General features: G+C 42.7%; 1 protein-coding gene across 9 annotated transcripts in view; it reads left to right on the top strand.

Annotated features, from left to right (window-relative positions):
• Positions 1-27787, top strand: part of TTC7B (tetratricopeptide repeat domain 7B) — a 254144-nt gene that overhangs the window by 71799 nt on the left and 154558 nt on the right. For 5 of the 9 annotated variants that reach the window (XM_019462020.2, XM_019462018.2, XM_019462021.2 and 2 more), the window contains 2 exons: positions 8374-8495; positions 9153-9176. In XM_019462020.2, coding sequence (XP_019317565.1) covers positions 8374-8495; positions 9153-9176 — 146 coding nt within the window. Of the gene's footprint in view, positions 1-8373; positions 8496-9152; positions 9177-27787 lie in introns of those variants that run through there. The other 4 variants (XM_019462019.2, XM_019462022.2, XM_019462024.2 and 1 more) reach the window with 2 other exon arrangements.

Raw genomic sequence — 27787 nt, 5'->3', positions numbered from 1 at the left:
TTTCCTGTTTGAAGGTAATTCATAAATACATGCCCATTAAAGATTAAAATGTTTGTGTGCTTATTAAGTTTCCCCCTTACAATTCATAACCATTATGTCGGGTATATATTATTATGTCCATACACAGATGAGGACAGTGAAGGTCTGAGAGATTGAAGGAATTGTCCTAAGTCCACAGTGGTGAGGAGTATCAGAACATGATCTTGAACCTGGGTCTTTTGACCTAAAGTTTTCGGCCTCTGCCCCCTTACTGTCATGCTTCTGCAGTCACTAGGTGCATGCTTTTGCCAAAGCAGACTGCACTTGTGAAGAGGGTTTGTTGGCAGTCTTCTTGCAGGGAAGTGTTTATCCACAGAGGAAGTGGTGGCTTTGACATGCCAAACAGTACTCCTGCCCAGGCCCATGTGTTAGAGGCTCTTTGTGAAGACGGGATGAAATCCAAGGTGCTTAAACTTAAGGTGCTTAGCTGAGCTAAGTTATTCTCTGCCTCCCCACTGTGTCTTTCCCATTCTTCCCACTTATAACCTAAAGCCTCATCCTGGCAGCTCTGACCTCTTGTCTTCTGAACTTTGTTCTGCAAGCAAACACAGACGAAGAGGACAGAGGCGGAGGAGCTGGACTGCAGAGTCAGGTGGACCTGAGTTTCAGCACCAACTCTAACACGGGCTAGCTGTGCATTTTGGGCAACTCACTCAATGGGACAAAGCCTCGCTGTCTTCTTCAGTGAAGAGAGGATAGTGTATCTCGGTGGTCTTTTGTGGGGGAATAAATGAGAGCCTGTGTACCTACATAATACCTAATGCATACTAGGTTACCCTTGTATTGCCTTTTTCCCTGCCTTTCTGATTGGTCTTGCAAATTTATTCATTCATTCATTCGCTACATATTTCATTTATTTATTTATTTATTTATCTATCTATCTATCTATCTATCTGTTCTGTATATTGAATGCTTACCCTACACCAAACACTGCAGTAGGCACTGAATGTATTAGCAAATGAGATAGATGTGGCCCTGACTTTGTGGAAGTTTTAGCACTGTGGAGGGAGACAGCCAGTATTCAAAGACAAAAAAAAAATACATCAATAAGCGCAGTGAAGGAAAAGGATGGGATGATTTGAGAGGGAATAACAGAGGCAGACCTACTTGATGTTAGGTGGCTAGGAAAGGCCCTTCCGAGAAGGTGACAATCAAGCTGACACCTGAAAGGTGAGAAAGATGACAAAGGTAACAAGACCCAGATTGTGTTAGAGAAAAGTTATTCAGGCTGCTTGTGGAAAGTGGGAAGGAAGAAAAGGAGAAAGAGATTCCATTTAGGAGACTAGTGTAGAAATCTAACAGGAAGTGATGGTAGCTTAGATGGAGGTAATGGTTGTACTAATGGGTAGATAGAGACATATTTAAGAAACAATTAGAAGGGACGTGGTAATAGATTAGATGTGAGAGAGTGGCAGGGTGTCCAGGCTCACCCCCAGTGTCCGATTTGGGCAGCTGGGTGGATGATGTTCTTTATTAAGACGGGACAACTAGAGATTTGTGTTTTGGAGTGACCCTGGACTTCTGGAGATTTAATCATGCTCAGAGTTTTCCTGGGGGTGGAAGTTAGGCAGTTCTTGTCTCAAGAAGGCATTCTAGAAGGTAGGAAGGAGGTGCCCAGAAAGGGGCCCCTGAGGAAGAGTCTTCTCCCTGAGCTCCAGGTGTATAGAACCTTCCTAAGACTGAAATTGGACCAGGAAAAGCAAGAATTTCCCCCTCCCACCACCAGCCACATAACAAACACAACGCCAAGTAATGAGTAACAGCAGAATACTGCTGGGAAAGGGGCATGAAATTGGAGAGAAATCCCCTCTGTAGCCCAAGCACACAGGGACTGCTGAAAACAAATTGGAACAGAAACACCGAGGAAAACCCTCTGGCATACCAGGTCCCACAGTAAGCACAAGTTAGTAGCCCACTACTTGAGGAGTTTGCAATCTGTGGTACTTTGGAAGTAACTATAGAGACAACAAAACCCAGCCCAGCTTCATCCTCTGACTGCATTGGCTCAGTCCCCCTCATTTGTTGCCTTTTAGATGAAAAAATGTGCCCATTTTCAGGTGTAAATATTATTTACCTCATTCTGTTTTTCTACACATAATCTTCAACATTGAATTTAAAAATACCAGATATATACACAAATGCACACACAAGCAGGAATAAGCAAACTGTTGTGAAGAGCAATAAACCAAACCCAGAAATGGCCCACGTGTTGGAACTATCAGGTAGGAACTGAAAAATATCAATGAATAATATGTTAGAGGATATTGTAGAAAAGGTAGACAACATGCATAAAGAGGTGGGAGTTTCAGCAGAGAGATGGAAACGATAAAAATGTAATATTGAAATGCTAGAAATAACAAAGCAGCATATAATAGAAGAAGAAATTTTTTTTGATATTTTATTTTTACACAATCTCTATCCCCAACACGGGGCTTGAATTTACAACCCTGAGATTCAGAGTCACATGCTGTACTGACTGAGCCAGCCAGGTGCCCTGAGATGAAGACATTTTTTGATGGTTTGTTAGAATACTGGACACAACTAGGAAAAAAATCTTCCAGTTGAAAATAGGTTAACAGAGATTATTCAAACAGAAACACAAAAAGAAAGAAAAAGTGAGGAAAAAATTAGAACAGAGCATGCAAGAATTGTGGAAAAAATATCATGTATGTATTTGGTGTCTCAAAAGGAGAAGAGAGAAAAACTGGAACAGAAGAAATATTTGAAGAGAAATGGCTAAGAGTTTTTCAAAATTACTGAAACACAACAAACCACATGTCCAAGAATCTGAGTACACCAACCAGGACAAATAGAAACATACACTTTGACGTATTGTAGTTAAACTGTTGAAAATCAAAGATAAAATCCTGAAGGAAGCCAGAGAAAAAGAAATTTTGTTTTATTTATTTATTTATTTACTTACTTATTTACTTATTTATGTTTTAAGTAGGCTTCAGGCCCAGCATGAAGCCCAGTGCGGTGCTTGAGCTCATAACCCTGAGACCAAGACCTGAGCTGAGATCCAGAGTTGGATGCTTAACTGACTGAGCCACCCAGGTGGTGCAAGAAACTTTAAATACAGAACAATAATGGTAATAGTTACAGCAGACTTATCATTAGAAATTCGGTAAGTTAAAAGACATCAGAAAGATAACCTTAAAGTACTGGATGAAAAATTCCAAAACACCTCAGAAGAAAGAAGACAAAAACTTTCTGTTTCTTCTGGGACAAACAAGACTTGAAAGAATGCATTACCAACAGACCTGCATGACAAGAAATGGTAAAGAAGTTCAAGCAGAAGAAAATACAGATAGCTATAACAAAGTGAAGATCATGCAGAAGAAAATACAAATAGATATAACAAAGTGAATATCATCACAGATGGTGATAATGAGCATACATATAAAAGACTTTTTCTTCTGTTTAATTTTTTAAAAAGGACACTGACCCATTTGGAACACCTGGATGGCTCAATCATTTAAGTGTCCAACTTCAGCTCAGGTCATGATCTCATGGTTCATGAGTCCGAGCCCCGCATCGGGCTTGCTGCTGTCAGCCTGTCAGCGCAGAGCCTGCTTTGGATCCTCTGTACCCCCCTCTCTCTGCCCCTCCCCCACTCACACCCTATCTGTCAAAAAATAAAACATTAAAAAAAAAAGATGATAATTGACCACCTAAACCAATAATAGCATCAACATATTGTGGGATATATAACATAGAAGTAAAAGGTGTGACAACCATCGCACAAAGGATGGGGAAAGAAATGTAAGTACATAGCATAAGGTGTTTATGCTACATATGAATTAGTGTAATATTATTTGAACATGAATTGTGATGAGCTAAAGAGCTGTATTGTCTATAGTTGGGCAGCTGAGAGAGAAAGACTGATGGATGGACACACAAACACAATTAACCAGTCATTAGTGGAAATGAATTGGAAACATCAATCTAAAAAGCAGAACGAGAGAGAAAAAAGGAACAAACAACAGATGAGACAATAAAAAAAAACAACTAGCAAGATGGTGCCAATCATGTCAATTAGTACATTAAATGTAAATGGTCTAAAGAATTAAAAGGAAGAGATTTTCAGATTGGATGCAAATGCAAGGCCTAATATATGCTATCTATATGAAAACTATTTAAAATTTATATATATAGGTAGACAAAAAGTAAAATTATATATCATGCAAACAATAATCAAAGCAAAGCTAGAATGACTGTATTACATCAGAGAGTTAAATTTGGAACAAGGAATATTACAGATAAAGGGAGATGTTACATTAAAAAGGGGTCAGTTAACAACAAGGCATTGTAATTCTAAAAATGTATGTACCTAAAGTAGAGCTTCTAAATGTCTAAAACAACACGTATAGAGGAATTTATAACATTAAATGCATATACTAGAAGGGAAAAAAAATCAAATCAGTGATCTAAATTTCCAATTCAAGAAATGAGAAAAAGAAGAAAAAATTAAAGCCAAAGCAAGCAAAAAGAAGGAAATAATAAAGATCAAAACAGAAATCAGTAAAATAGAAAACAGATAAACAGTAGAGAAAATCAGTGAAACCAAAAATGGATTCTTTGAAATGATCCATAAAATTTGTAAACCGTTAACAAGATTGGAAGAGTTAAAGAAAGAAGACACAAATTATGAACCCATAAGAAGAGGAAATAGTACTACAGATTCATAGTATTAAAAAGCTGTAAGGGAACGGGTGCCTGGCTGGCTCAGTCAGTGGAGCATGTGACTCTTGATCTCGGGTTGTGAGTTCAAGCCCCATATTGGGTACATAGGTTATTTAAAAATAAAATCTTTAAGAAAAAAAGATTGTAAGGGAAAATTATGACCAACTTTATGCCAGTAAATGTGATCACTTACAGAAAATAGATTCCCTGGAACATGCAAACTACCAAAGCTCACTCAAGAAGAAATAGATAACCCAAATATTCCTATATCTTTAAAGAAATTGAATTTGTAATTAAAAACCTTCTAAGAAAACTACAGGCCAAGTTGACTTTATTGGTGAATTCTACCAAACATTAAAGGAAGTGATTATAGCAATATTATAAAAACTTCGAGAAAACAGAGGAGGAGGAAAACACTCCCTAACTCATTTTATGAGACTGATATCTCATATGACTATAGATGCAAATATCCTCAACAAAATACCAGCAAACTGAATCCAACAACATATAGAAAGGATTATGCTTTGGGGCGCCTGGGTGGCTCAGTCGGTTGAGTGTCCGACTTCGGCTCAGGTCACGATCTCACGATCCGGGAGTTCGAGCCCCGCGTCGGGCTCTGGGCTGATGGCTCAGAGCCCTGAGCCTGCTTCCGATTCTGTGTCTCCCTCTCTCTCTGCCCCTCCCCCGTTCATGCTCTGTCTCTCTCTGCCTCAAAAATAAATAAACGTTAAAAAAAACAATTTAAAATAAAAAAAAAAAGAAAGGATTATGCTTTGACTGAGCGAGATTCATTTCAGGAATGCAAGGTTGACTTAACATGTGAAAATCAATTAATATAATTTATGAATAGAGGGGTGCCTGGGTGGCTCAGTCGGTTAAGCGTCCAACTTCGGCTCAGGTCATGATCTCTCATTTGTGAGTTTGAGCCCCGTGTCGGGCTCTGTGCTTACAGCCCAGAGCCTGGAGCCTGCTTCCGATTCTCTGTCCCTCTCTGTCTGTCTACTCCACCCCCCACTTGTGCGTGTGCTCTCTCTCTCTCTCTCTCAAAAATGAATAAACATAAAAAATTTTTAAAAATATATATCAATAGAATAAAAGACAAAACCCACATGATAATGATAATTTCAGTAGACGTGGAGAAAGCATTTGACAAAATCCAACATCCTTTCATGATAAAAACGCCTCAACAAACTAGGAATAGAAGTTCACATCTTCAACCTGATAAGGACGCACCTATGAAAAGCCAATATCTAACAACATATATAATGGTGAAAGATTGGATGTTTTTCCCCTAAGATCAGGAGCATGACAAGGATGTCTTTTCTCACCACTTCTATTCGGTATTGTAGTAGAGGTTCTAGCCAATACAATTAGGCAATATAAAATAAAAGGCATCCAGATTAAAAGGGAGAAGTAAGACTATTTCTGTTTGCAGATGACATGATTTTGCATACAGAAAATCCTAAGGAATTCACACACACAAACCCTATTTTAACTAATACATGATTTCAGCAAGATTATAGAATACAAGGTCAATATAAAAACATCACTTTTATTTCTATACACTAGCAATAAACAATCTGAAAATGTAATTAAGAAGTCAATTCCATTTATAATAGCATCGGAAAGATGAAAATACATGGGGATAATAAAAAGAAGTACAAATCTTATACCCTGAAAACTACAAATCACTGTTGAAAGCAATTAAAGAAAATCTAAACAAATGGAAAGACATCCCCCTTTTTGGATCAAAAGACTTAACTTGTTAAGATATATCTGTATCTGTATCTATACTCTCTCTCTTTCTACACACACACACACACACACACACACACACACACACACACACATAATAAATACAAGATCCATTTTTAACTTTAGGAAAAGTGCCCAGGCCTTTAATGACTATGTGCTTAAAACAAACAAACAAACAAACAAACAAACAAACAAACAAACACTTTTCTGAAGTTGAGTGATTACTCTGATCACATTTTAGTTTTTCCTGTTAAATTCAATTGAAATTAATTCTAATGGTTTAAGTTTAAAACTGGCTTATATAATACAATCTGTTTTTGTAAAATGATTTTTATCTTTCTTCCCTTGATACGTATGTATAGAGACATCTGGATTGTTGTTTAATGCACGCTAACTGGTTATTTCTGTAGGGGGGATATTTTGAGATGATTTTTAATTTTCTTTCTGTGTTGTACGGAATTGGTTTTTTTGCTTTTTAAGATAATCATGGCATTTTTAAAAAATTAAAAAACTATTTTTGAAAGCACACGAAGGCTAACTATTGGGCCCCAAAGTAGGGATGTCAAGGAGGCCGTTGAATATCTGAGTCTGGGATTCAGAGGGAGAAAGTCTGCAGCAGAGAGGATAAATTTGGGAGTTGGCAGCATAGAGATGATTTCTGAAGCTCAGAGGAACGGATGAGATCATCTTGAGGAGAGACTTACAAGAGACCGCGTTCTGTGCATCCGCAGCACTTGCAGGATGTTGGGGAGGAGCCTGCAGTGAAGCCAAAACTGACGGTTCGCAGGGTAGGAGGAACACCCACCTCTTAGCACTTGCAGAGACAAGTGCTAAGTCGGGAAGGAGCCAGGCAGTTCTGAGAAGATGCTGGGATGTTGTTCAAATGCAAGGGTTGCCCGCCTGGATTTCATTCCACAACATCTGTTCATTGTGTGCTTTCTTTTCTGTTTCCCAAAGCTCGAGAGTTAGAGATCCAGCAATCGCTTCAACTCCGTTCAGAGAATAATGTCGAGACCTCTAAGAGCTTTGGGGCGTGGCTAACAGTTGGGTCTTTGGGGAGCTGCTGACTGTCAGCAAACGTGGACAACATGTTTGGAGAACACTTGTATGGTTTTTAAATGGGCCACAAGTAGCTTCTGTTTGATAAATGCTTTATTCGACTTGCCAGTTTAAGGCGAGTAGCCTCTGTAATAGTAGATATGTGTTTACATGTCACTGTAACCCACTCAACTTACAGGTCTTTATCCTGCTTACTTGGCAGTCTTTCTTGCCGGGGCTAAAAGTTTAAACCTTTAAAACCTCTCTGTCTGTTGACAAAAGATCAAGTCTGGGGAGAGAGAGAGCTTAGGTTGTTTGTCTCGGCTCTCCCCTCGAGAGTCCGTAACCTTGGCTCTGTAGCTTAGAGGGTTCGCCCTCCCTAGGGAATTCTGGGGCCAATGCCAATCATAGTGCTTCTTAGGCTCCACCCTTTTTGAGTTCATCAAGCTTATGTAGGGCTGAAGCTTCAGTCTGCCTGTCTGTGACGTCGGCCATTGGTAGCTGATGACTATTCCCGCCTGTTGCTGGGACCTGTTTCTGTCTCACCCAGACTCTGTCAACATCCTGGCATCCAGCAGAACCCTCCGCCTCAGCTCTTCTCCGGGCACCGTGCACCCTTCAGCACCCTTCAGTCCTCAGCCATCCTCACCAGGAGGGCCACACATGCCCTGTCTCCTAGGTGCCATTCTCTCGGCTCTCCTAATCCTTTCACTCGCTTCTGCACCAGCCCCGATGCACCGGTGTGTGCTTGAGGAAGGTGATTTGTCAGGTCGTGCAGCGCGTGTAGACATGCGGTTTGAAGGGACGAGGCTTGGATGTGGATCTGATTAGTTTTCCGATTTTCTCCCCTTCTAGGTAATACTTACCAATATTCAAAACAGAAGCCCTAAGCCTGGCCCTGCTCCCCACGATCAAGAACTAGGTTTTTTCCTAGAAACAGGACTTCAGAGAGCCCATGTCCTCTATTTCAAAAATGGGTAAGCCTTCTTCATTTTTTAAATCAGGTTCCTAAAGAAGGAAAATAGAAAGCCTTACAGTGCTGTCTCCGGTTTAGCTATTGTAACAAAGCAATTTTAAGTATGAACTACGATTGGAATAGTTTTTTAGAATAATGGATATAGGCTCTTTTGTCTGTTCTCCCCCGGCTCTCTCACTTTGCCATGAGGTTTGAAGGTGGGAGAGGGAGGAAGGAGGGCTGTATGGGTATGAGTCACATGAACGAAGCACCGGCCCAGCGGGAGTCAGCGGTGGGGGGGGGGGGGGGGTTCCGACGGGAGCCTGCTTTATGCCATCCTTTCTCCGTGGCAGTGGCTCTGCACACAGGCCTCCCCCTTCTTTTGGGGGACAAGTTCATGACGTGGAAATCCCAGCACACAGGGCCACTGTCCCTTGAATGGCTTATCAGTCCAGAGACTTGGGTTTGCCAAATATCGGACAGTTTTTATGAACGTGGGGGCGGCTCTGAGGCCACGCAAGAACACTTTCCATTTGAGCTGCCTTTGGAAAGGGCACGCGAGGGCTAGCTGTCTAAGGCATTTGGTGGTGGTTTTCCTTTTTGTGTGGCTCTTACAAGAAATGCGATGATTGTGTTCCAAATCTCTTCAGCTGTCCCTTGTTTTGACCTTGTGCTGCAGGATAGATGTACATGAAGTCCAACAGTAGGTATCTGGCTCTTCCGTAGCTCCTCCTGGGTTGGGCACGGGAGGCCCCTAGGGGCCCATCCCCCTTCCTCTAGGAATAGTCACGTAGCGCTTTGAACGACAGAGGGGACGCAGGTCCCAGCCTTGGGATAAATGAACAGTGGAGTTGCTCCCTGTTCATTTTTAACAGCTTCAAACCTTGGGGGCGTAGCTCATGGAAAAGGCATTTCATCTGCCTGGGGGCTCAAAGCCACACGCATCCATCTTCTGTTTGTTGTGTGTAAATGCTTATTTTCCAAATCTTGTTAAACTGTTTGTAGAGAAGGCCTGTTTGGCTCCAAAGGCCATTGATTCAGATTGGCACGGCCTGTAAAGGGCCGCAAGGACACCCCAAGGTTTGGACTGTCTTGAGGCCTTGGCACCAAGAAGATGCTCTCAAGTTTGATCTCATCCTCCACTGACTGAGATCATCTGAGCAATAGTGCATGTCCCCTAAGCTCCATTTTTAGTTCTGTTTCCAATGATGTTATAAATAGAGGGAGAAGGGAGGGAGCATGGAATATTTTTTTGAGGATCTGTTTCTTCTCCCTTTTAATAATAAGTGGTGGTCATCAAAGAGAGACCCTGACCTTGCTCTCCCTCCCTCTAACCTGTAAGTGTGTGTGGTTAACTCCCAGATGCAAGTCTGGAGGGGTGAATGCATTCCCTTGGGGCTCTCAGAGGTGCCAAACCGATACCTGCTATTGAAAATGCTTTGTGTAGGATTGGTGAGGGTGGGCTGGATCATTTGTTTTCATCTGAAGCCTATTCATTGAGGAGGAAGCCAGTCATACTGGGCTCTGGCCTCCTGCCCTGAAATGTTGGTGGTCCACCGGAGTCCAACTAAAAAATAATAACGATGAGAAGTTTGCACGAGATGATGGATTACATGCCAGGGATTGCTTACCGGCTCATTTCTCTTTTTGTTTCACCCAAGTTCAAGGAGATCCCCATTGACGTAGCCAAAGTGAAGAGACCGCTTAACTCTGAAGCCTTTTCTTCTCCTTTCTTGCCGTCTTGCTGTTCTGTCTGGGCTCTGAAGACCAGTGATGGGATTGGCCAGCTACTCCAGAGGGTCCTTGCCAGCTGCAGCTTCCTGAAGGCTGGGATTGTGCGGCAGTGATGAGAGATTACTTTGGGGTGGATAGAGGTGAAGGCCAGTTAGGGGACCACAAAATGTGGATGAAAAGAGAAAAAGCAGCTGGAGCTTTTGGTCATGTCCAGTGCTTCCAGCACCACCTGACTTAGAGCAGTGGGTTTCTCAGGGCCCAAAAGCCAGACCTGGGTCATTTGTCAGTGGACGTCTGCAGCTAGGGTCTCTGCAGAGTAGGTGGGGACATCCGGAGGTAGCTGTTGTCCCTAAGCACCAGTGGCTTCTTACATCCCATCTCCTCATGTGTTTGCTCCTTTTCATCTTTCTGCCCCTGAAAAATATGTATCTGGAAGGATATGATGGACAGGGTTAGACTGATTTGTGAGGATAAGAAAATGTACTGTAGAAGAGCTTCATAATAAGAGATGGAAATCGATAAAGCAGATCTTTTTCTTTAGAAATACACTTAGGGGCTCCTGGGTGGCTCAGTCAGGTAAGCGTCCAGCTCTTGATTAGGCTCAGGTCATGACCTCATGGTTCGTGAGTTCAAGCCATGCATCGGGCTCTGTGCTGACAGTGTGGAACCTGCTTGGGATTCTCTCTCTCTCCCTCTCTCTCTCTCTCTCTCTCCCTCTCTCTCTCTCCCTCTCCCTCTCTGCCCCTCCCCCCACTCACACTCTCTTGCTCTCTCTCAAAATAAATACACAAACTTAAAAAAAAAGAGAAATATACTCAGATGCCCTCAGCTTTTTAGTTGTCGTCCCTGAGGACTTAATGAGTTTTAGTAATCAACTTTATACTTTTGTAATTCTCCCATCTTTTCTAAGAGTCAGTGCCAAACCAGTGAACTTGGGTCTCTTTCAGAAAGAGCCTGAGCTCCAGACCTTGGATCCCAGGGATGTCGTTGTGTTCACCAAGGCTCTTACTTTGTCATCATTGACCCTCACAGTGTTCGCTCTTTCCTGGGCATTGCCGCCCCGTGAGGCTGGCGCTGTAGGTCACCCCACGAGAACACGGTGACCTGGCTGCCGTTCTGCCTTCAGTCCTTCCAGCCCTGTGCCACACAGGGGAAGGTCTGTCTGTGTGTGGAGACGCTTGGTCCGACCCTCCGACGGCGCATGGTCTGCCGTCATCCTGCCCCCCTGGGAGGAAGCGCTGGACCCAAGCACGAGGCATTGCCAGGGGACAGTTCCCAGGCTCTGCTGTTGATTGGGGTTTTCTCATCACATTTTTCCTCATGTCTCATGCAGAGCATGTCCCAGGTCACCATTTCTTCCTCTGTCCTCCTCTCCCCTGGCCCTTCCTGCAGCCTCTTTCCTCCTGGAGGGAGAGAATGCTTGGTGGCCATCCCAGCGCCACACTACCCCGTCTGTTTCACATCTAGTTCTTACCCTGTGGGTAGCTCAGCCTCTGCAGAGGGTGAGATCAGAGAGTGTTAGCCTTCAAGCACCAGGACTGCTCCCTCCGTGGGTTCTCGGAGGGCCTTGCCCAGGCTGGCGCTCGGATGAGGGGCAGCGAGGGTGGGAGCCAGAGGCCTTGGACTTGGATGGAGCCAGTCCTTCTCACTGGGTCTCAGTTTCTTTATCTGTGAAATGGGCGTAATCCCACCTATGTCACAGAGCTGAGGTAACGCACACGTGAGAAAATGCACGTGGAAGCTCTTTGTAGGGCGTCAGGCGAGCGGCAGGCGCTAAGTTGTCATTTCTGGTGATGATGGTGCCCAGCCGACTTTCCAGCAGGAAGTGGAACCAAGTTGAAGCGGGAGTTTGTGAAGCAGCCATCACTCATTTGGTTGCTGAGGCTCACACCACACGTTTTTCAGGGAAGGGCATTTATTTGTGACTGCTGCTTTGGGTGAGCTGTGCTCAAGATGTGTTATCAGTGAGCTTGGATAGCACTAATGACCGATGGCCTTGGTGCTTTAGGGAAAGGAGGTGGGGTGACTGGTCTGATGCGGTAGCAACGGGTGTTCACTGGGCAGCACAGGGGATCTCAGCCTGGCGCTCCCCTCAGCCTTCTTTTTTTTTTTTGAAAGATTTTTTAAAATTTTATTTTTAAGTAATCTCTACACCCAACATGGGGGCTCGAACTCATAACCCCAAGATCAAGAGTCGCACACCCTTCTGACTGAGCCAGCCAGGTGCCCCTCCCCTCAGCCTTCTAAGGAGAAGAGAAATGATTCTCCTCTCTTAAGTCCCCATGGCTCTTCCGGGAAGCTTGGCTTTGGGATTCCAGTTATTGATTACATGCTGTTTTAGGAATATTTGATCATCTTTTATAAACAGAGGTCAGCAAAGGACATTTCAAGTGGCTCTGCTTCTTGTCAGCCATGTCAGAGGTACTGGCTGAGCAAAACGGATTGCAGTGTGTGTTTTCCCTGGCTCTGAATTTCTTTTACTTCAGGGAGGGTGGGGACAAGTTAAAACAAGGCAAATACCAGCGACACCTGGGAGGCGTGCCTGTGGGTTGTAGTTTTTGCTAGAGCGCATCCTGGAGTTGTACCTGGGAGACCCCGACTCAGAGAAGGTGGGAAGTCAGGCCTGTGGTCAGACTCTGAGCTCCCCGAGATGCTTGAGGCCACACCGGGGAGTAAAGCGGTGTAGAGCGCCTTTTTGGAGTTTTGTTATTACAGGCAATCAAATAGACCGCTAATCACCACTGTGCATTGGCTTTAAAGATTCCTAGACTTCCCCAGTAATTTTGGTGCCCTTTGTAACTGTTCAGCTTGGCTTACTGTAGCCTAGAATCAGCAGGCCAAAAAGGGGCAGAGAGGCCTGCAGTGTCCCACGGGCTGCTGAGTAGGGTGCTTCCTGTGTTTATGGTCCCCAGATAGCAGCCACAGGCAGACAGACTCCTACGGCCCATGTGACCATGGGGAAGGGGCCAGCCAGGAAGCCAGGGGGGCCGTGCTGCATGCACCATCTCCCCAGGCGCTGAAGCAGCTTGGCCTTCACCTTTGCCTGCTAGCTGGCATACCGGCTGTCTTCCCACTTGCAGTGGTCCGAAGTTTTCCCTTCTTAAACCGCACATGACTTTTTTGTATCAGAAGCCAACGGGGAACATGGGAGAATTCAGATACATTTCCAGGAAGCTGTGTATCAACTTCTTGTCCGTGACGATCTTCCAGGGATTCAGAGATTAGAAGGAAATGGGCCTGCACTCTAGGAGATAGTAGGAGAAAAGAAAAGGTTAAGACGTAAACCTAAGTAGGGGCGCCTGGGTGGCTCAGTCGGTTAAGCATCTGACTTCGGCTCAGGTCATGAACTCGCCGTTTGTGGATGTGAGCCCTGCATCGGACTCTGTGCTCACAGCTCAGAGCCTGGAACCTGCTTCAGATTCTGTGTCTCCCTCTCTCTCTGCTTCTTCCCCACTCATGCCCTATCTCTCTAGGTCTCTCAAAAATAAACGTTAAAAAAAAAAAAAAAAGACGTAAACTTAAGTAACTTTAAAGGTTGTGAAATGAAGGAGGACACCTGATTACTTTAACTGAAGTGAGCTCGAGTTTCTAGGCCCATTTATTTATTCACTCAGCAAGGTCATTTGTTCATTCATTTAATGAGGATTATTGCATACCTGTGAGGTAACGGACCCCATCTGAGTTAGGTGCTGGTGAAAAGGAGGGGCAATGTCCCTGCCCTCCTGCAACTTACAGTCCCATGGGGAGTTAGGAATTAAAACAAGCAATTTCTGGATAGTTTGTGTGAGTTGCCAGGGCAAGGTCCAGGTTGTCACAAAAGCAAATAGGAAAGCGGCCATGTCGAGACAGCCTCACGATTTGTAAAGGGAGTAAAGCTTTGAGGACGTGCACTTGAAATGCTGTCAATGCAAATCGACTAGGGAGTGCCAGGGCTACCTCCCAAATAGCTGGTAGAACTATGGAGTTAGAACTCTAGTCAGTATCGTATACATTCGGCTGGAGTGAGGGTTTATGTAGAGATCTGTGGATTTTCACATAAACCTCTCAGCATAGGGCCTGGCACGCCATAGATTTGGCCAGTCATCTGACAAGTATTTGTTGAGTTCTGCTGTATGTCAAGTACTGGGCTTGGTACTACATTGGCCAATAGAAGAGACATAGTCCAGGCTATCAGGGAGGATGCAGTCGACTGAGGGAGACAGATAATAAACTGGGAAACCGATGTGTGCAATTACAGATTGGAAGAAGTATCAGGCATTGAGTGGGTGCAGTGGAGGCAAAGAGCAGAGGACCTGCTTAGGTAGGGTGGTCAGTCCAGGCCTGCCGAGGAGGAGACACTGAGCCCAGGGCTTGACCGTGAGAAGGAGGTAACCCTGCCAACAGCAGGAGAAAGAGGATTCCAAGCAGAGCAGCCAGCATGTGCAGTGGTCTTGACTTGGGAAAGACCTTGGCGTGTTTCAGAATCTGAAAGGATTCTGCGTGGCTGAAGCAGTTGCAAGGGGAGAGTCACAGACTCGGTCCGGAGGACTTTTGGTCAACCTAGCTCACTGCCCTGAGCACGTCACACGAGTCATTTCCCTGCTAAGGAAAATTTCCATAATAGTTGAACTGATGGCGGGGTATAGAATCTGGAAACCTGGGGACTTATCAGAGCACATTTGTTTCAGTCACTGCCCTTTACAGATGGGGAATCTGAGAGCCAGAGAAATCACGTTCAGTATCATCTAATAAATGTGTATTGAGAACCTTACTGGGTTACTTTACTGATGCCGAACACTGATCTAAGAACAGGTGTGACCCAGTCAGTGCCCCTGTGGAGTTTACATTTTGGTTGGGAAAACAGTCAGTAGATAAGGCAGCAGGATTTTAAACCACACAACCAGTTGGTGGCACAGCTGGGGCTTGGACCTCCTCCTGACACCCAGTCCTGTTCTCTCACCACTTGGCCCACATGGACCGTGCCCAGTTGGTACTCTGTTCTTGACAGTGGTGCACTGGGCAGCGTAGCTTGGAGGAAAGCGTTACACTTAGAAAACAAGGACTTTTAAAAGGCAGTCGAGATGTAATTATTTATGTAACCGAATGCATCAGCCAAATCTTCTCTGTTTTGTTTAAATGTAGACTAGGTCTGGCTAATCCCTTAATGCCATCAGAACTTTAGTATGGAAACAAAGGAATCTTTGTCAATTTTAATTATGAAACCCCAAGACCACTTTCAGTGATGAATTATGGGGAATGAATTATAGGGAACAGGTAATTGCTTTCAATGTACTCACAGTGAATGTTGGAGCCCTGTGTTGTCTGAAAGCTTTACGAGTGCAAGGGAGGTGCGTCCATGTTGGTCTGCCCTTGGCTTTAGTGGAAGAGGGTAGGTCATTTTAGGCTTCCAAAGTGCTGAGATGGGAGGGTTGAAAGGGGAGGGACCGGTGAACTAACCGGCAGTTCATTGCATCTCATAAAGGCCTCTGTGCACATGGTTTTGACCGGCTGTGCGCTGCCTCCTTTCAGTCACCATTTAGAATTGGAGTTCCCTGGAACATGAGCTAGTAGATGAGTTTAGTTCAGTTCTTTGCAATAGATCTGTCTCTTGGTGATTTTCTGTTTTGACGGGGACAGGAGGGGAGGGAGAGATTATTTGTTTATTCATTCACTTATTTATTCATCCATCAAATATTCATGGGCTAGGAGCTAGGGTTAAGCACACAAATGATCCCTATGGACTTTCTAGTTCAGCAGGAAAATAAAAATTCCCAGTGACTCAAGCCTTCGGAAATAGGACAAAGACAACGCTAATTTTTAAATTTTTAAAAATTTACCCTTTCACTTGGCAAGTTTTCCTGAAAGAGATAGTTATACAATATAATGTCTGACAATCAAAGTTAACAGGTTTTTTTTTTTTTTTTTAATATTCCCAATACCTCTTGATATGACTGGAGATTGATCCCCCTGGGAATTACTGATAGCAGTGGCAATATTTGCAGAACAATTCTTGGGTCATGCTCTGGATGGGGATAGCCCAGAAAAACACACACTGGTGGTATCAGTGCTATCAGGAACACTACCCACCTCTGTTTGGTTTCAGATGATGTGTTGTGACCTTCACTTGTTCTGCCAGCATAAATATCTGAGGATATTTACCTGAGGATAAAATGGTGAGCAGCCCTACCTGCTCCTTGCTCCCGGAGAGAAATTCGATCATTATATTCTTGGGTGTCTAGGGCTGAGATAGTGCTCAGAAGGGAAGGTCCCCATTTCTGTGGGAGTCCATTTTGAAATGACATTGACCTAGATTTGGTGGTGAGGGGAGGTTTTCCTGAGGGAGTGACTGAGCAGAAGCCTGAGAAGATAAATCATTGCGTGGCAGCTAAGTGGCAAAGTCAAGGGTTGGGGGGGTGGTGCTTATTGTTTAGACCTGCAGGGATCTTCAGAAGCGGCTTGCCCAACGGACCCATCCTTTTTTTCTGTCTTTTTTTCTCCTTAGCGTTTAACCAGCATCGAATATACTATACACAGTGCTCCCCAGGGTCTTCTTAGGTTCAGTGAAAAACACTCTAACTCACAAGACTTTCACAGGCCACAGTTGACACCCATCTAGATAGAAGAATCCAGAACAGGATCGTAAATTGCCAGCAGGGCAACGTCAGGGGTTTCTCTTCTTTGTGAATCATGGTCTCAGCAGTCCGTATGGCCACCCAGCAGCTGTTGTATTTGCCCCTCCCCCATCAGAGAATGAGCCTCGCAATTACTGGGCACGGGATCTGTCCCAAGTACTCAGGGTTCCCCTAGGGAGGTGCTCAGTTTTAAGCCCTCACATTTGAGGAAGCCCAAGCTACGACGTCCTCGTCAGATGTATATGGTTCCTTCCAGTCCAGATGCAAGTTATCAATCAGGGGTCACTTTTATCATAAGCAATGTTGCCTGGTAACATAATTGACATTTTATCTTTATTAGGTTTCCTGGGAAACAGAACTGGAAAGTTAACCTCGGGTCAAGTTCTCAAGCAGACGAGGAAGGGAATTTGTTAACCCTTTGCTCGAATTGTATTTTTTTTTTTTTTCTTATCTAATTTGTCTGTCTCCCATCACTAGAATATACGTTCCACTTGGGCAGAAGTTTCTCTTTTGTGTGGGGAGCAGTGTCTGGTACAGAGCTGTACGTGAATGAACGAGTGAGTAAATGAGCTTCTTGTTTTCAGCTGAGATAGCCATGGCTCACAGATACCTGACGTTTGTGTGCTTACCTTAAAATTAGGTGATGTAGCATATATTTATCGAGAGCTCAATGGAACTTACTGCCCCAGTTAACTGCTTCTCGGTGGTAAAGAGGGAGATGTTCTCTCCTCATCTAGGTCTTTCTGCATATCATGTCCTTCTGTTAAAGGAGGGTGGAGGGGGCCAGGCATCAGATAACTTCCTTGACCTCAGTAGGAAGTAATACCTTTTCTGGGTAAAGCTTTGGGACCTCTGCTTTCCTCCTTACCTCTGGGATTGGAGGATATTTGCAGTAACGGTGGCTTAACTATAAGAAAGGTCTCAAGCAGGCCCTGGCCTAGCTTAGTGCTCCTAGCTTAGTGGAATTTTGGTGACTTCAGGCCTCCTCACGGAAGCCTCATATGCACCCGTCTGGATGGGAGTCCAGAGTTCCCACAGCAGGGACGAGAATGACTGTCTTCAGTGGTTTAGTTGTTGAGAAAGTTTGCTCCCAGGACTTCCCAGACCCGCATTTTTCAAGTAAGGAACTCTTCGAGTTGAAACTTCTTGGGGCAAAGTTGGACACTGAAGCACGTCAGAGTATTTTAAGTGTGGCCTTTGTACGCGGCCCCCCAAGGGCCAACTGTTGAAATGACACATGTGTGTTGGGAAAGAGGAATTCGCATCCTGTCTGGTCAAGAAGGAAGCCAAATTTTACCCTCTCTGAGCCTGTCAGACTCCGGGAAGCCTTCCTGGTGGTTTAGTGATATCCATGCCACAGAGCAAGTCCAGAGGTATTAGCCCTGGAAGCAGGGTGGATGGGAAGGAGAGGGGTGGGGACACAGGCAGCACCCCTGTTCTGGCTCTTGGCCAGAGCAAACTCATTAAGCCGCTGTTTTCTTTCCCTGGTTTCGGTGTCAAATGTATTAATACTTTACACGAGAACAGGGTCGGAGGGGATGGGGTCCCCAGCTCTTTCAAGGGATACTTCCTACCTATTTCTTTTTAAATCATTGTGTTTCTCTCCATTCTTTTTTCTCAGAGGTATTTTTAGTCAAGTCTTAGAGTGGCAGAGAGAGATTGAGCTAAAGCCCAGAAAATGACAAAGGCATCTTTGCAGAATTTCTGACTTTTCTTAGGAACTACTAGAACCTTCTACTGAAAACGAGCGGGGTTATAAATTTTCTTACAAATATCTGCCTTTATGTTTGTATATTTATATTCATATGGCAATATCTGCCATAGATCTGTACACCAACAAGGAAATCTACGATATAATTGTATTTTCTCATAGCAAAGCTCTCTGTTAAATTACAAGATTTTTATTTTTTCATTTTTTATTTTTTTTAATGTTTATTTACTTTTGAGAGAGAGAGCGTGAGCGTGTGAGGAGCAGAGAGAGAGAGGGAGACACAGAATGTGAAGCAGGCAACAGGCTCTGAGCTGTCAGCACAGAGCCCGACGCAGGCCTCAAACCCCCAAACTGTGAGATCATGACCTGAGCCAAAGTCGGATGCTTAACCAGTTGAGCCACCCAGGTGCCCCTATTAAATTACCAGACTTTTAAAAATTAATGAATTATTTCTTTTCAATTGACATTTGGTTTTTCCACTTTCCTCTCTATTTTAGGTTTGAATTTTTCCTGTTTATTTGTGAGTTTGGTGGTAATTCTTTAGGCCTGGCACAGACACATGGTACCTTCCTTCTGCTAGTTCTTCCTCCCATATCCTCTCTGTGCTGGCAGGTGCTTGGCTGAAGGGTGTGGTAGCTGGTTCTCCTTTGAATCTCCCTGGCAATTAGCATCAGAAGCAACAATCTATGCATGTTGGAAATAAGCAGCTAAAATATCAGTAGAATCAGATGCTGTGTTTCTTCTGAAGAATGCCCCAGAAAAACTCATTAGCCAGACTTGGTAAAACCTCTGAATTACAGATTAAAAAAAAAAAAAAAAGATGCAATTATGTTGCTTTCAAGTACATTTTGAGCTAGTTTTAAGAAAAAAAACTATTGCCGACTCAGTTCCATCAATGTTTATTGAGAGCCTGCTGGGCGCTCGTCGCTAGGGTAAGCTCTGGGATAGGAGACGAATAAAAACTGTTCTCTGAGCCCATGGGGAAGACAAGGATGTTGACGAACAATTTTAACACCTGGTGAAAAGCACAATCATAAAGGGATGGGTTGGAGAAAAGAAGGGGGAGGAAGGAAGAAGCAGCCACCTCCCTATGTGAGCTCATCCAGTTTCTTAGAAGAATTGACATTTGAACTTGGTCTTTGAAGGAGGGGTTACAGTTTCCCATCTTAGGAAGGACTGGGGGGACAGGGGTGTTAGTCACAGGTGAATGCTAGATCTATCAGGCCAGATACATTTCATACGCTCACTGGAGGCAGCATTGTCTAGTGGTTAAAGAGCACTGACTCTAGGTTTTATAGAGACATTCACCAGCACTGTGATCTTGGCAAGTTTCTTGACCTCTCTGTTTCAATTTCCCTATTTGTAAATTGGGGATAATAATAGTGCTAATTCATGTGTTGTTTAAGCAGATTAAGTGGGTTCAGTAACGATAGTGTGCTTGAACGGTGTCTGGCACATAGTAAGCTCTATACCAAGGTTTGATCGGCTCCACAGACTGAAGGATTTGTCAGCTTCCTAGAGGGAAAGGTACGATTGGCAGCTAAGAAATCTGGGAAAGTGATGACAACAGGGGCCGCATGGCTTTTGGATCTTCTCACATATCCACGTAAAAAAGACACAGTAGGGGCTGCTGGGTGGCTCAGTCGGTTGAGCGTCTGACTTCAGCTCAGGTCATGATCTCATGGTTCCTGAGTTCGAGGCCCATGTCAGGCTCTGTGCTGACAGCTCACAGCCTGGAGCCTGCTTCGGATTCTGTGTCTCCTTCTCTCTCTGCCCCTCCCCCACTTGCACCTTGTCTGTCTCTCTCTTAAAAATAAATAAACATTAAAAAACATTTTTTTTTTAAAGATACCGTAACCAGGCAGCAAACCCAAAACAACATTTATAACAGAACCAGATGCCAAGGTATACTCGTGAACACCAAGGTACAAGCTGATGTGACAATTCCCGACAGCTATGGACTAGCATGTTACTTGCATTTGTGTAGGAGAATGCAGAAGGAAGCGATGGGGCATCTGATGGACCTGAGAGTAAGAGACTTTAAAATAGCCAACAAGAGTTGGCTGGACAGCTTGGCAGGCCAGTTGGGATCAGCGGTTAAAAATGAGAGGGTTTTGCCGAGTAAGGTCTAAGGGGCTGGAGCAGTGTGGCCCCTCTGAAGACTTGAAAATGGACCAGTGGGCTCTTTGCCGGGACTGGGCCCCACAATGAGGGGAAACTGCAGAGCGTGGAATGGAAGTTGACCAGGAAGTGACACAAGAGACAAAAGACTGAAAAGGTAAACGTTGGGGGGAGAGGGAGATAGCCAAGAGTTATCATAAAGCAAGCTGCTATGTTTTTTAGCAGCTTTAGTTAGGTTTTATAGATATATATCAAAAACTCACCTGTTGTAAATTTGCAGTTTAATTGCTTTGAGTAAATTTTTACAGTGGTGCAGTCATCGGCACATGGCACCTTTAGAACATTTCCATCACCCTAAAAAGTTCATGCGTATTTGTTTCCATTCCCACCCTTAGCCCCGGGCAACCACTGATCTGTTCTCTGGCTCTATGGATTTGCCTTCTCTAAACATTTCACAGAAAGGAAATCATAGAATATGGAGTCCTTTGTGTCTTGCCTCTTTCACTTTGCATGGTTTTTATGTGCACCCACATTGTAGCAAGTCTCAGTAGGTCATTGCTTTTTATTGCTAAATAGTTATTGCATCACATGGCTATGCTATGTTTTGTGTATTCATTTACCAATTGATGAACGTTTGGATTGCTTGCGCTTTTTAACTGTTATGAATAATACTGCTGTGAACATTCATGTACAAGTCTTTCTGTAGACATGTTTTCATTGCCCTTGGATGGATTCATGGGAGTGGAATTGATGGGTCATATAAGTTTGTGTTTAACTTTTTAAGAAACTGCCAAGCTGTTTTCCAAAGTGGTTGTGCCATTTTACATTCCTGCCAGCAACGTGGGAGCGTTCCAACTTCTTTTCATCCTCTTTGACACTTAGTGTTGTCAGTTTTCAAATTAAAGCCAGTCTAGTGGGTTTCTAGTGGTATCTCATTGTGATTTTAATGTGTATTTCCCTAATGATTAATGAGGTTCAGCAGTTTTCGTGTGCCTCTTGGCTGTCCTTATATCTTCTGTATGAAATATCTATTCAGATCTTTTGCCTGGTTTTCTACTGTGTTGTCTTATTATCAGGTTGTAGGACTTCTTTATATATTCTTGATGCAAGTCTTTTATCAGGTATATACTTTGCATGTATTTTCTGCCTGTCTGTGGCTTGTATTAATTTTTTTTAATGAGGTCATTTAAAGAGGAAAGTTGATTTTGATGGAGTCTAATTTTTCTTTTTATGGGTCATCCTTTGGTGTCGTATCTAAGACTACAGATTTTCTCCTATGTTTTATTCCAGAAAATTTCTACTTTTAGCTTTTACATGTAGGTCTGTAATCTGCTTTAATATTTGTGTATGGTGTGAGGTAAGGGTCTGAGTAAAAAAGTTTTTTGTATCTAGATATCCAGTTGTCCAACCATCATTTGTTGAAAAGTCTCTTTTCCCACTAAATTGCCTTGACACTTTTGTAAAAAAATTAGTTAACTGAACATAAATCTAAAGGTTTATTTCTGGAATCTCTGTTTTGTTGCATTGATTTATATGTCTGTCTGTAAGCCAATACCACACTGTCTTGAATATGTAGCTTTACAGCAAGTTTTGAAATTAGATAGTGTGAGTTCTCTAACTTTGTTCTTTTTCAAAATTATTTTGGCTATTCTCAGTCCTTGACATTTCCATATAAATTTTAGAATCAGCTTGTCAATTTCTACAAAAAAAGCCTGCCAGGATTTTGATAAGGTTGGCAGTGAATCTCTAGATCAATTGAGGGAGTATTGCCATAAAAGTAATAGTGAATCTCCCAATCCAGGATCTCTTCATTTATTTAGATTTTCTTTAATTTCTCTCAAGAATTTTTTGTGGCTTTTATTGTGCAAGTTAAGCATTTATTGTTGTTTCTAATTATTTTATTCATTTTTATGCTATTGTGAATGGAATTATTATTTTCTTTAAAAAAATTTTTTTTAAATGTTTATTTTGGAGAGAGACCGAATGCAAGTGGGGGAGGGGCAGAGAGAGAGGGAGACACAGAATCTGAAGCAGCTGCAGGCTCTTATCTGTCAGCACAGAGCCTGATGCGGGGCACAGACCCATGAACCGTGAGATCGTGACCTGAGCCGAAGTCGGACGCTTAACCGACTGAGCCACCCAGGCCTCCTGAGGAATTATTTTCTTAATTTCACTTTCAGATTATTCTTTGCTATCATATAGATATACTGTTGATATATTGTTGTATTTCAATATCGTTTCTTGTGATGTTGCCAAACTTACTAATTAGTTGTGGTAAATTTTTTAATAGATTCCTTAGAATTTTTATATGCGGCATCACATCATCAGTGAATAAAACCAGTTTCACTTCCTCCTTTCCAAACTGTATGCCTTTTACTTCCATTTGTTACCTTGTTGCATTGTCAAGAACTTCCAAAACAAAGCTGAGGAGAAGTGATAAGAGTAGACATCTTTATCTTATTCCTGCCTGATCTTAAGAAGTAAGCATTCGGTCTTTCACCATAACATGTTAGCTGTAGGTTCTTTATAAATGCCTCTTTGTCTCTGGTAATGTTTCCTCACTTACAGACTGTCTTATGTGATATCAGTATAACCATACTAGCTGTCTTGTAGTTACTGTTTACATAGTGTATCTTTTTTATCCTTTTATTTTCAACCTGTTTGTGTCTTTGGAGTAAAGTACTACTTGTATATATTTCTTGTAGATAGCATGTAGTTGGATCTTGCTTTTTTAATTTAGTATAAACATTTTTGCCTTTTGATTCAATTCCCATTTAATGTAACTGTTGATGTGATTCGACTCATGTCTGCATCTTGCTTTTTTTCTATATGTCTGGCATCTTTTTTGATTCTTTGTTTCTCCCTATCACTTTCTTTTGTGTTAAGCAAATACTTTTTAGTATTACATCTTAACTCTTCTGTTGATTTTTTATGAATTACAATGTAGATCTTAAATGATCATGGTCTACTTCAGCTTAACGCTGACTCAATTTTACTAAAATCTACAACTTGACTCTAATATAGCTTCATTTCCTCCCTTCTTTGTGCTATTAATGTCTCTCTATGTTATAAACACAACAGTGCAGAAAATAGGTATTCCCTTATACAATCTTATTTTTTATAGGAGTTTAAAATGATTTAAAAATGTATTCATACAATATTTTATATTTACCCCTATATTTACATTCCTGGTACTCTCACTGATTTTTGTCCTGTGGATTCAAATTGCCCTCTGTTGTCATTTCCTTGTAGTCTGGACTTCCTTTAAAACTTCGTATTGGGTGTGAGAATTCCCTAGCTGAGAATTCCCTCACTCTTTGTTTATCTGGGAATGTCATTATTGGCCTTCATTTCTGGGTGACAGCTTTACTGTAGATAGAATTCTTGGTGATAGTTTCTTTTCTTTCCGTACCTAGAGTGTATCTACTCCTCTGATGAGAATAGTATGGTTGTTCCCCTGTATGTGATTAATTTGGTTGTTACTTTCAAGATTTTTTTTTTTCTTGCTTTCGGCAGGCTTATAATTACATGTTTGTTTTTCTAAAGTACTTTTTCTCTCTGTTCTTTGGACTGGACAATTTTTATTCATTCATCTTTAAGCTTGTGATTTTTCTGCCATCTCAAAGCAGCCAAATTCCGTTCAGGGAATTTTTCATTGTACTTATACTTTTTAATTCTAAAAATCTTCATTTAGTTAATTTCTATCATTTCTGTTTCACTATTGAGATTCCCTGTTTTTGAATCGACTGATCTTAAAAAAACATCTTCGTATATGGTTTCTGTTAATTCTTTGATTGTACTTATAATGGCTTCTTTGAAGTCTTTGCTAAATCCAACATGTGGATCCATTTGGAGTGAGTTTATATTGATTGCTCTTTTTTTCTGGCCATAGGTCAGGCTTTTCTGTTTCTTTGTGTGTCTCATAACAGATAGAGTACAATCACAAATTTTAAAATGGAAAGAGAACGCTGATAGCACATGTGGAAAATAAATTTTTAATATTTCAGTAATCACAATGATGGTGGTATTATTAGTACTGCTACTCCAAAACACTTTTATGTGACATGGAATAAAGCAAATGAATACTTATGGAATGTTCTATCTATTATGCCCTGTGTCCTTGAGAACCAGATTTCTTGGTGTGGGAGAAAGGCAAAACAGATTTAAAATGGAAGAAATCAAGAACAAACTGTGTCAGTCATGAATGATTAAATTGGAAATGATTGAAACCATGAGGTAGTGTGTGTCTGCATATGTACATGTGTGTGCATGTGTGTATATATACACATATATACACCTGTGTGCGTGAGAGAGAGAGGGAGGGAGAGAAAAAGGGAGAGAGGGAGAGAGGTCTGAGTCAGTGACTGACCCAGTAGCAATGAACATCCCTAGTGCATGATTGTGATCTTGAAGTATCATTTACCAATAAAAGAAATCATTCCAGTTCTGGAATAAGAAATGAATAGGGTGAGTTTGGAACATCTTTACATACCAGATAGCAAGGAAACTCAAAAGATTTCTAGGATCATGTTTAAAGAATTCAGGCCAAATATGGGACAATTTGAATTTCAAGAAGGATAAAAATTGCAAGAGACTCATCAAATATGTTTAAATTCATGAGTTCTAAATCGGTATCAACAAAGTAAATAAAAAGCACTGGAAAACCGAATATTAGATGAAAGGAAACACCTTCCTATAAGATTATTCCAGCTAATGAATGAAAATGCAAAGAGAGACTTAGAATATCACCATTTTGTACCTCCCAGTGAATTCATGTATCTAAGGGCTGCTAACACCAAAAAAAAAAAAAAAAAAAAAGTGACAGCCAGAAATGATGTGCCTCCTGATAGAGGGGTACACCACTGGCAAAATCTTGAGCAAAGGGATTGAACTTGAATAGGTCAAGTCTTGAATTCCAACTACCAAGTTTAAGAAATACAGACAACAGAGAAAAGTATGAAACTGTGCCGTTTTCCAGCTAAGGAGAAACTCGATGGGGCAAACAGTTCAGATTCTTTAATAGATAAATTCTAAGGAAAAGAAGGAGGTAGAAAGGGCACCTACAGATTAAGAGATTTTAAAGACTCCTCGAGTAAGGAGAAAAGTGGGCAAGACTGAACTGTAGTGTAGGTATGTATACTCGAGGGAGTAAGCCATAAGGAAATGGAATGAGGCGATTATTCTAAAGGACAGGGTAGCAGGTACTTTTGGGTGGAGGGAGGAGCCTGTTAATTGGGATAGGGTGTTTGACAATGGTCTTTTTTTTTTTTTTTTTTTTTTAGAGAGAGAGCATGTGTGCACAAGCAGGGGGAGACACAAGAGGGAAATAGAGAGAGAGAAAGAGAGAGAGAAAAAAACAATCCTAAACAGATTGCAGGCTTTTTGCAGAGCCTGATGCAGGGCTCGATCCCACGATCTCCGGGATCACAACCTGAGCCGAAATGAAGAGTAGGATGCCCAACCGACTGAGTCTCCCAGGCTCTCCTCCCTGACAGTGGTCTTTTTTTAAACCTGAGTGGTAGTTATAAGGGTGTTTGCCTCCTAAGAATTCCCCAGGAGATTTATTTGTTTTATTTGGCTGTCTGCTCTATATTTCATACAATAAAAGTTAACAAAGAATGGGGGAGGGTGGGCAGTGAAAGATGAGATAGAACAGTGCCCAGCAGAGAGCAGGGGAGGGATCCCTGTACTGGGAAGCCAGGGGCCACTCACTGATGGAGCTGCTGGGCGGGCCTCTCCCTTTCTCTCTCAGGGACTCGGTCTCCCTCTCTGTCAGTTGAAGGTAATGAAGTCCTACATGCCTCACTAGGTTGGTGGGAGACCATCTGGAATAATGGGTTGGGAGATGGCATGGAACCAGTTGGTGTTGCCTCAGAAGAAGATAATGATGGTGGTTCGCATTTACTCAGTGATGACTGTTACCTCACGTAATCCTGACAGCAGCCCTGTGAGTAGCAGGTATGCAGCTGGGTCGTATCCTGCGAGCACACGAGGACCCAGTCTCTGTCCTGAAGGAGCTGAAAGTCTTAGAGGGGCTTTCTTGATGAGGGAGTGAAATATTTTTTAATTACCTTGTCAGTGGTTTATTAATACACTTCTGAATGGCTTCGAAGGGCTTGAAAATAGCTTATTCCCCCAAGACAATTAAATATGCTCCTCACAGATCACGCTTGTCCTGTCCTGCTCGTGTGCTTAGCAAAGCTTTTTTTTTTTCTATAGATGGTCCAAAGGTACAGTTGAGCTCACCATCTTAGACGACTGGTTGTGAATGGGAAGGTCAAATAAACGAGTCACTGTATGATGAAAGAATTTAATTTATAAGCTTGTCCTGACGACTGGGGAGAGACCCGTCTCTGTACTGTCGTCCTTTGGTCAGTGTTAGTCTCTCTGATACCGTCTTACTTCAGAGTTGTGTTTCTGCCCAGACCACTCAGCAGAAATTCCCCGAGGTTCCTTTGTCCTCCGCCCCCAGGGGAGGGGCCTCCAATCCCATCCCTTCTTTAGAAACCAGTGTATTCAGGTGGAGACTTGGACCCTCGCTGCTCCCAACCTTTCTGGCCTCTCTTCTGCCTCTGTTTCTGCGTCACGCGAAGCGGTCACAGTTTCCAGGTTGTCTGCGGGCTTCTGCACGACGGGGATGGTCTTCAGCTTTCGCACCAGAATCAGATTGAGCCTGAGTTCAAATGCTGGCTCTTCTATCTGTGGGCTGTACGATGTTACGTAATTTCCTGAGCCTTTGTTTCCTCATGTAAAAGTTCTGTAAAACTACAGAAGGTGCTAAATAAATACTTGTTGGTTGCTTGAGAAGAACATTTTGATATAGTATATAATAGAAGCTGGTCCTGATTTGCCTCTGTTTTCTGCTAAACCAAAGGCACACGGACATAGCAGCGGCTGCTTTTGGCTCTGGCCCAGTCAATGTTGACATGTGGAGCAGAGAGCCAGATGATAGATGGTGGGAGGCAGTGGATGGTTGGAGAACGGGGGGAGTTCACATGGTTCTGAGCACTGGGTCAGGAGCTGTACAGGTGTCATCTTACTCCGGTGTTTGGAGGGAAGATAGTCCCATTTTCTAGACGAGGAAACAGGCACAGCAAGATAAAGCCAGTTGCCCACATTCTTACCCTTCGCGGTGCG

This window comes from Panthera pardus, unplaced genomic scaffold, assembly GCF_024362965.1.
Source record: "Panthera pardus isolate Hobbes unplaced genomic scaffold, ASM2436296v1 HiC_scaffold_24, whole genome shotgun sequence".
Lineage (NCBI taxonomy): Eukaryota > Metazoa > Chordata > Mammalia > Carnivora > Felidae > Panthera > Panthera pardus.
This window is presented reverse-complemented; position numbering and strand designations above follow the sequence as displayed.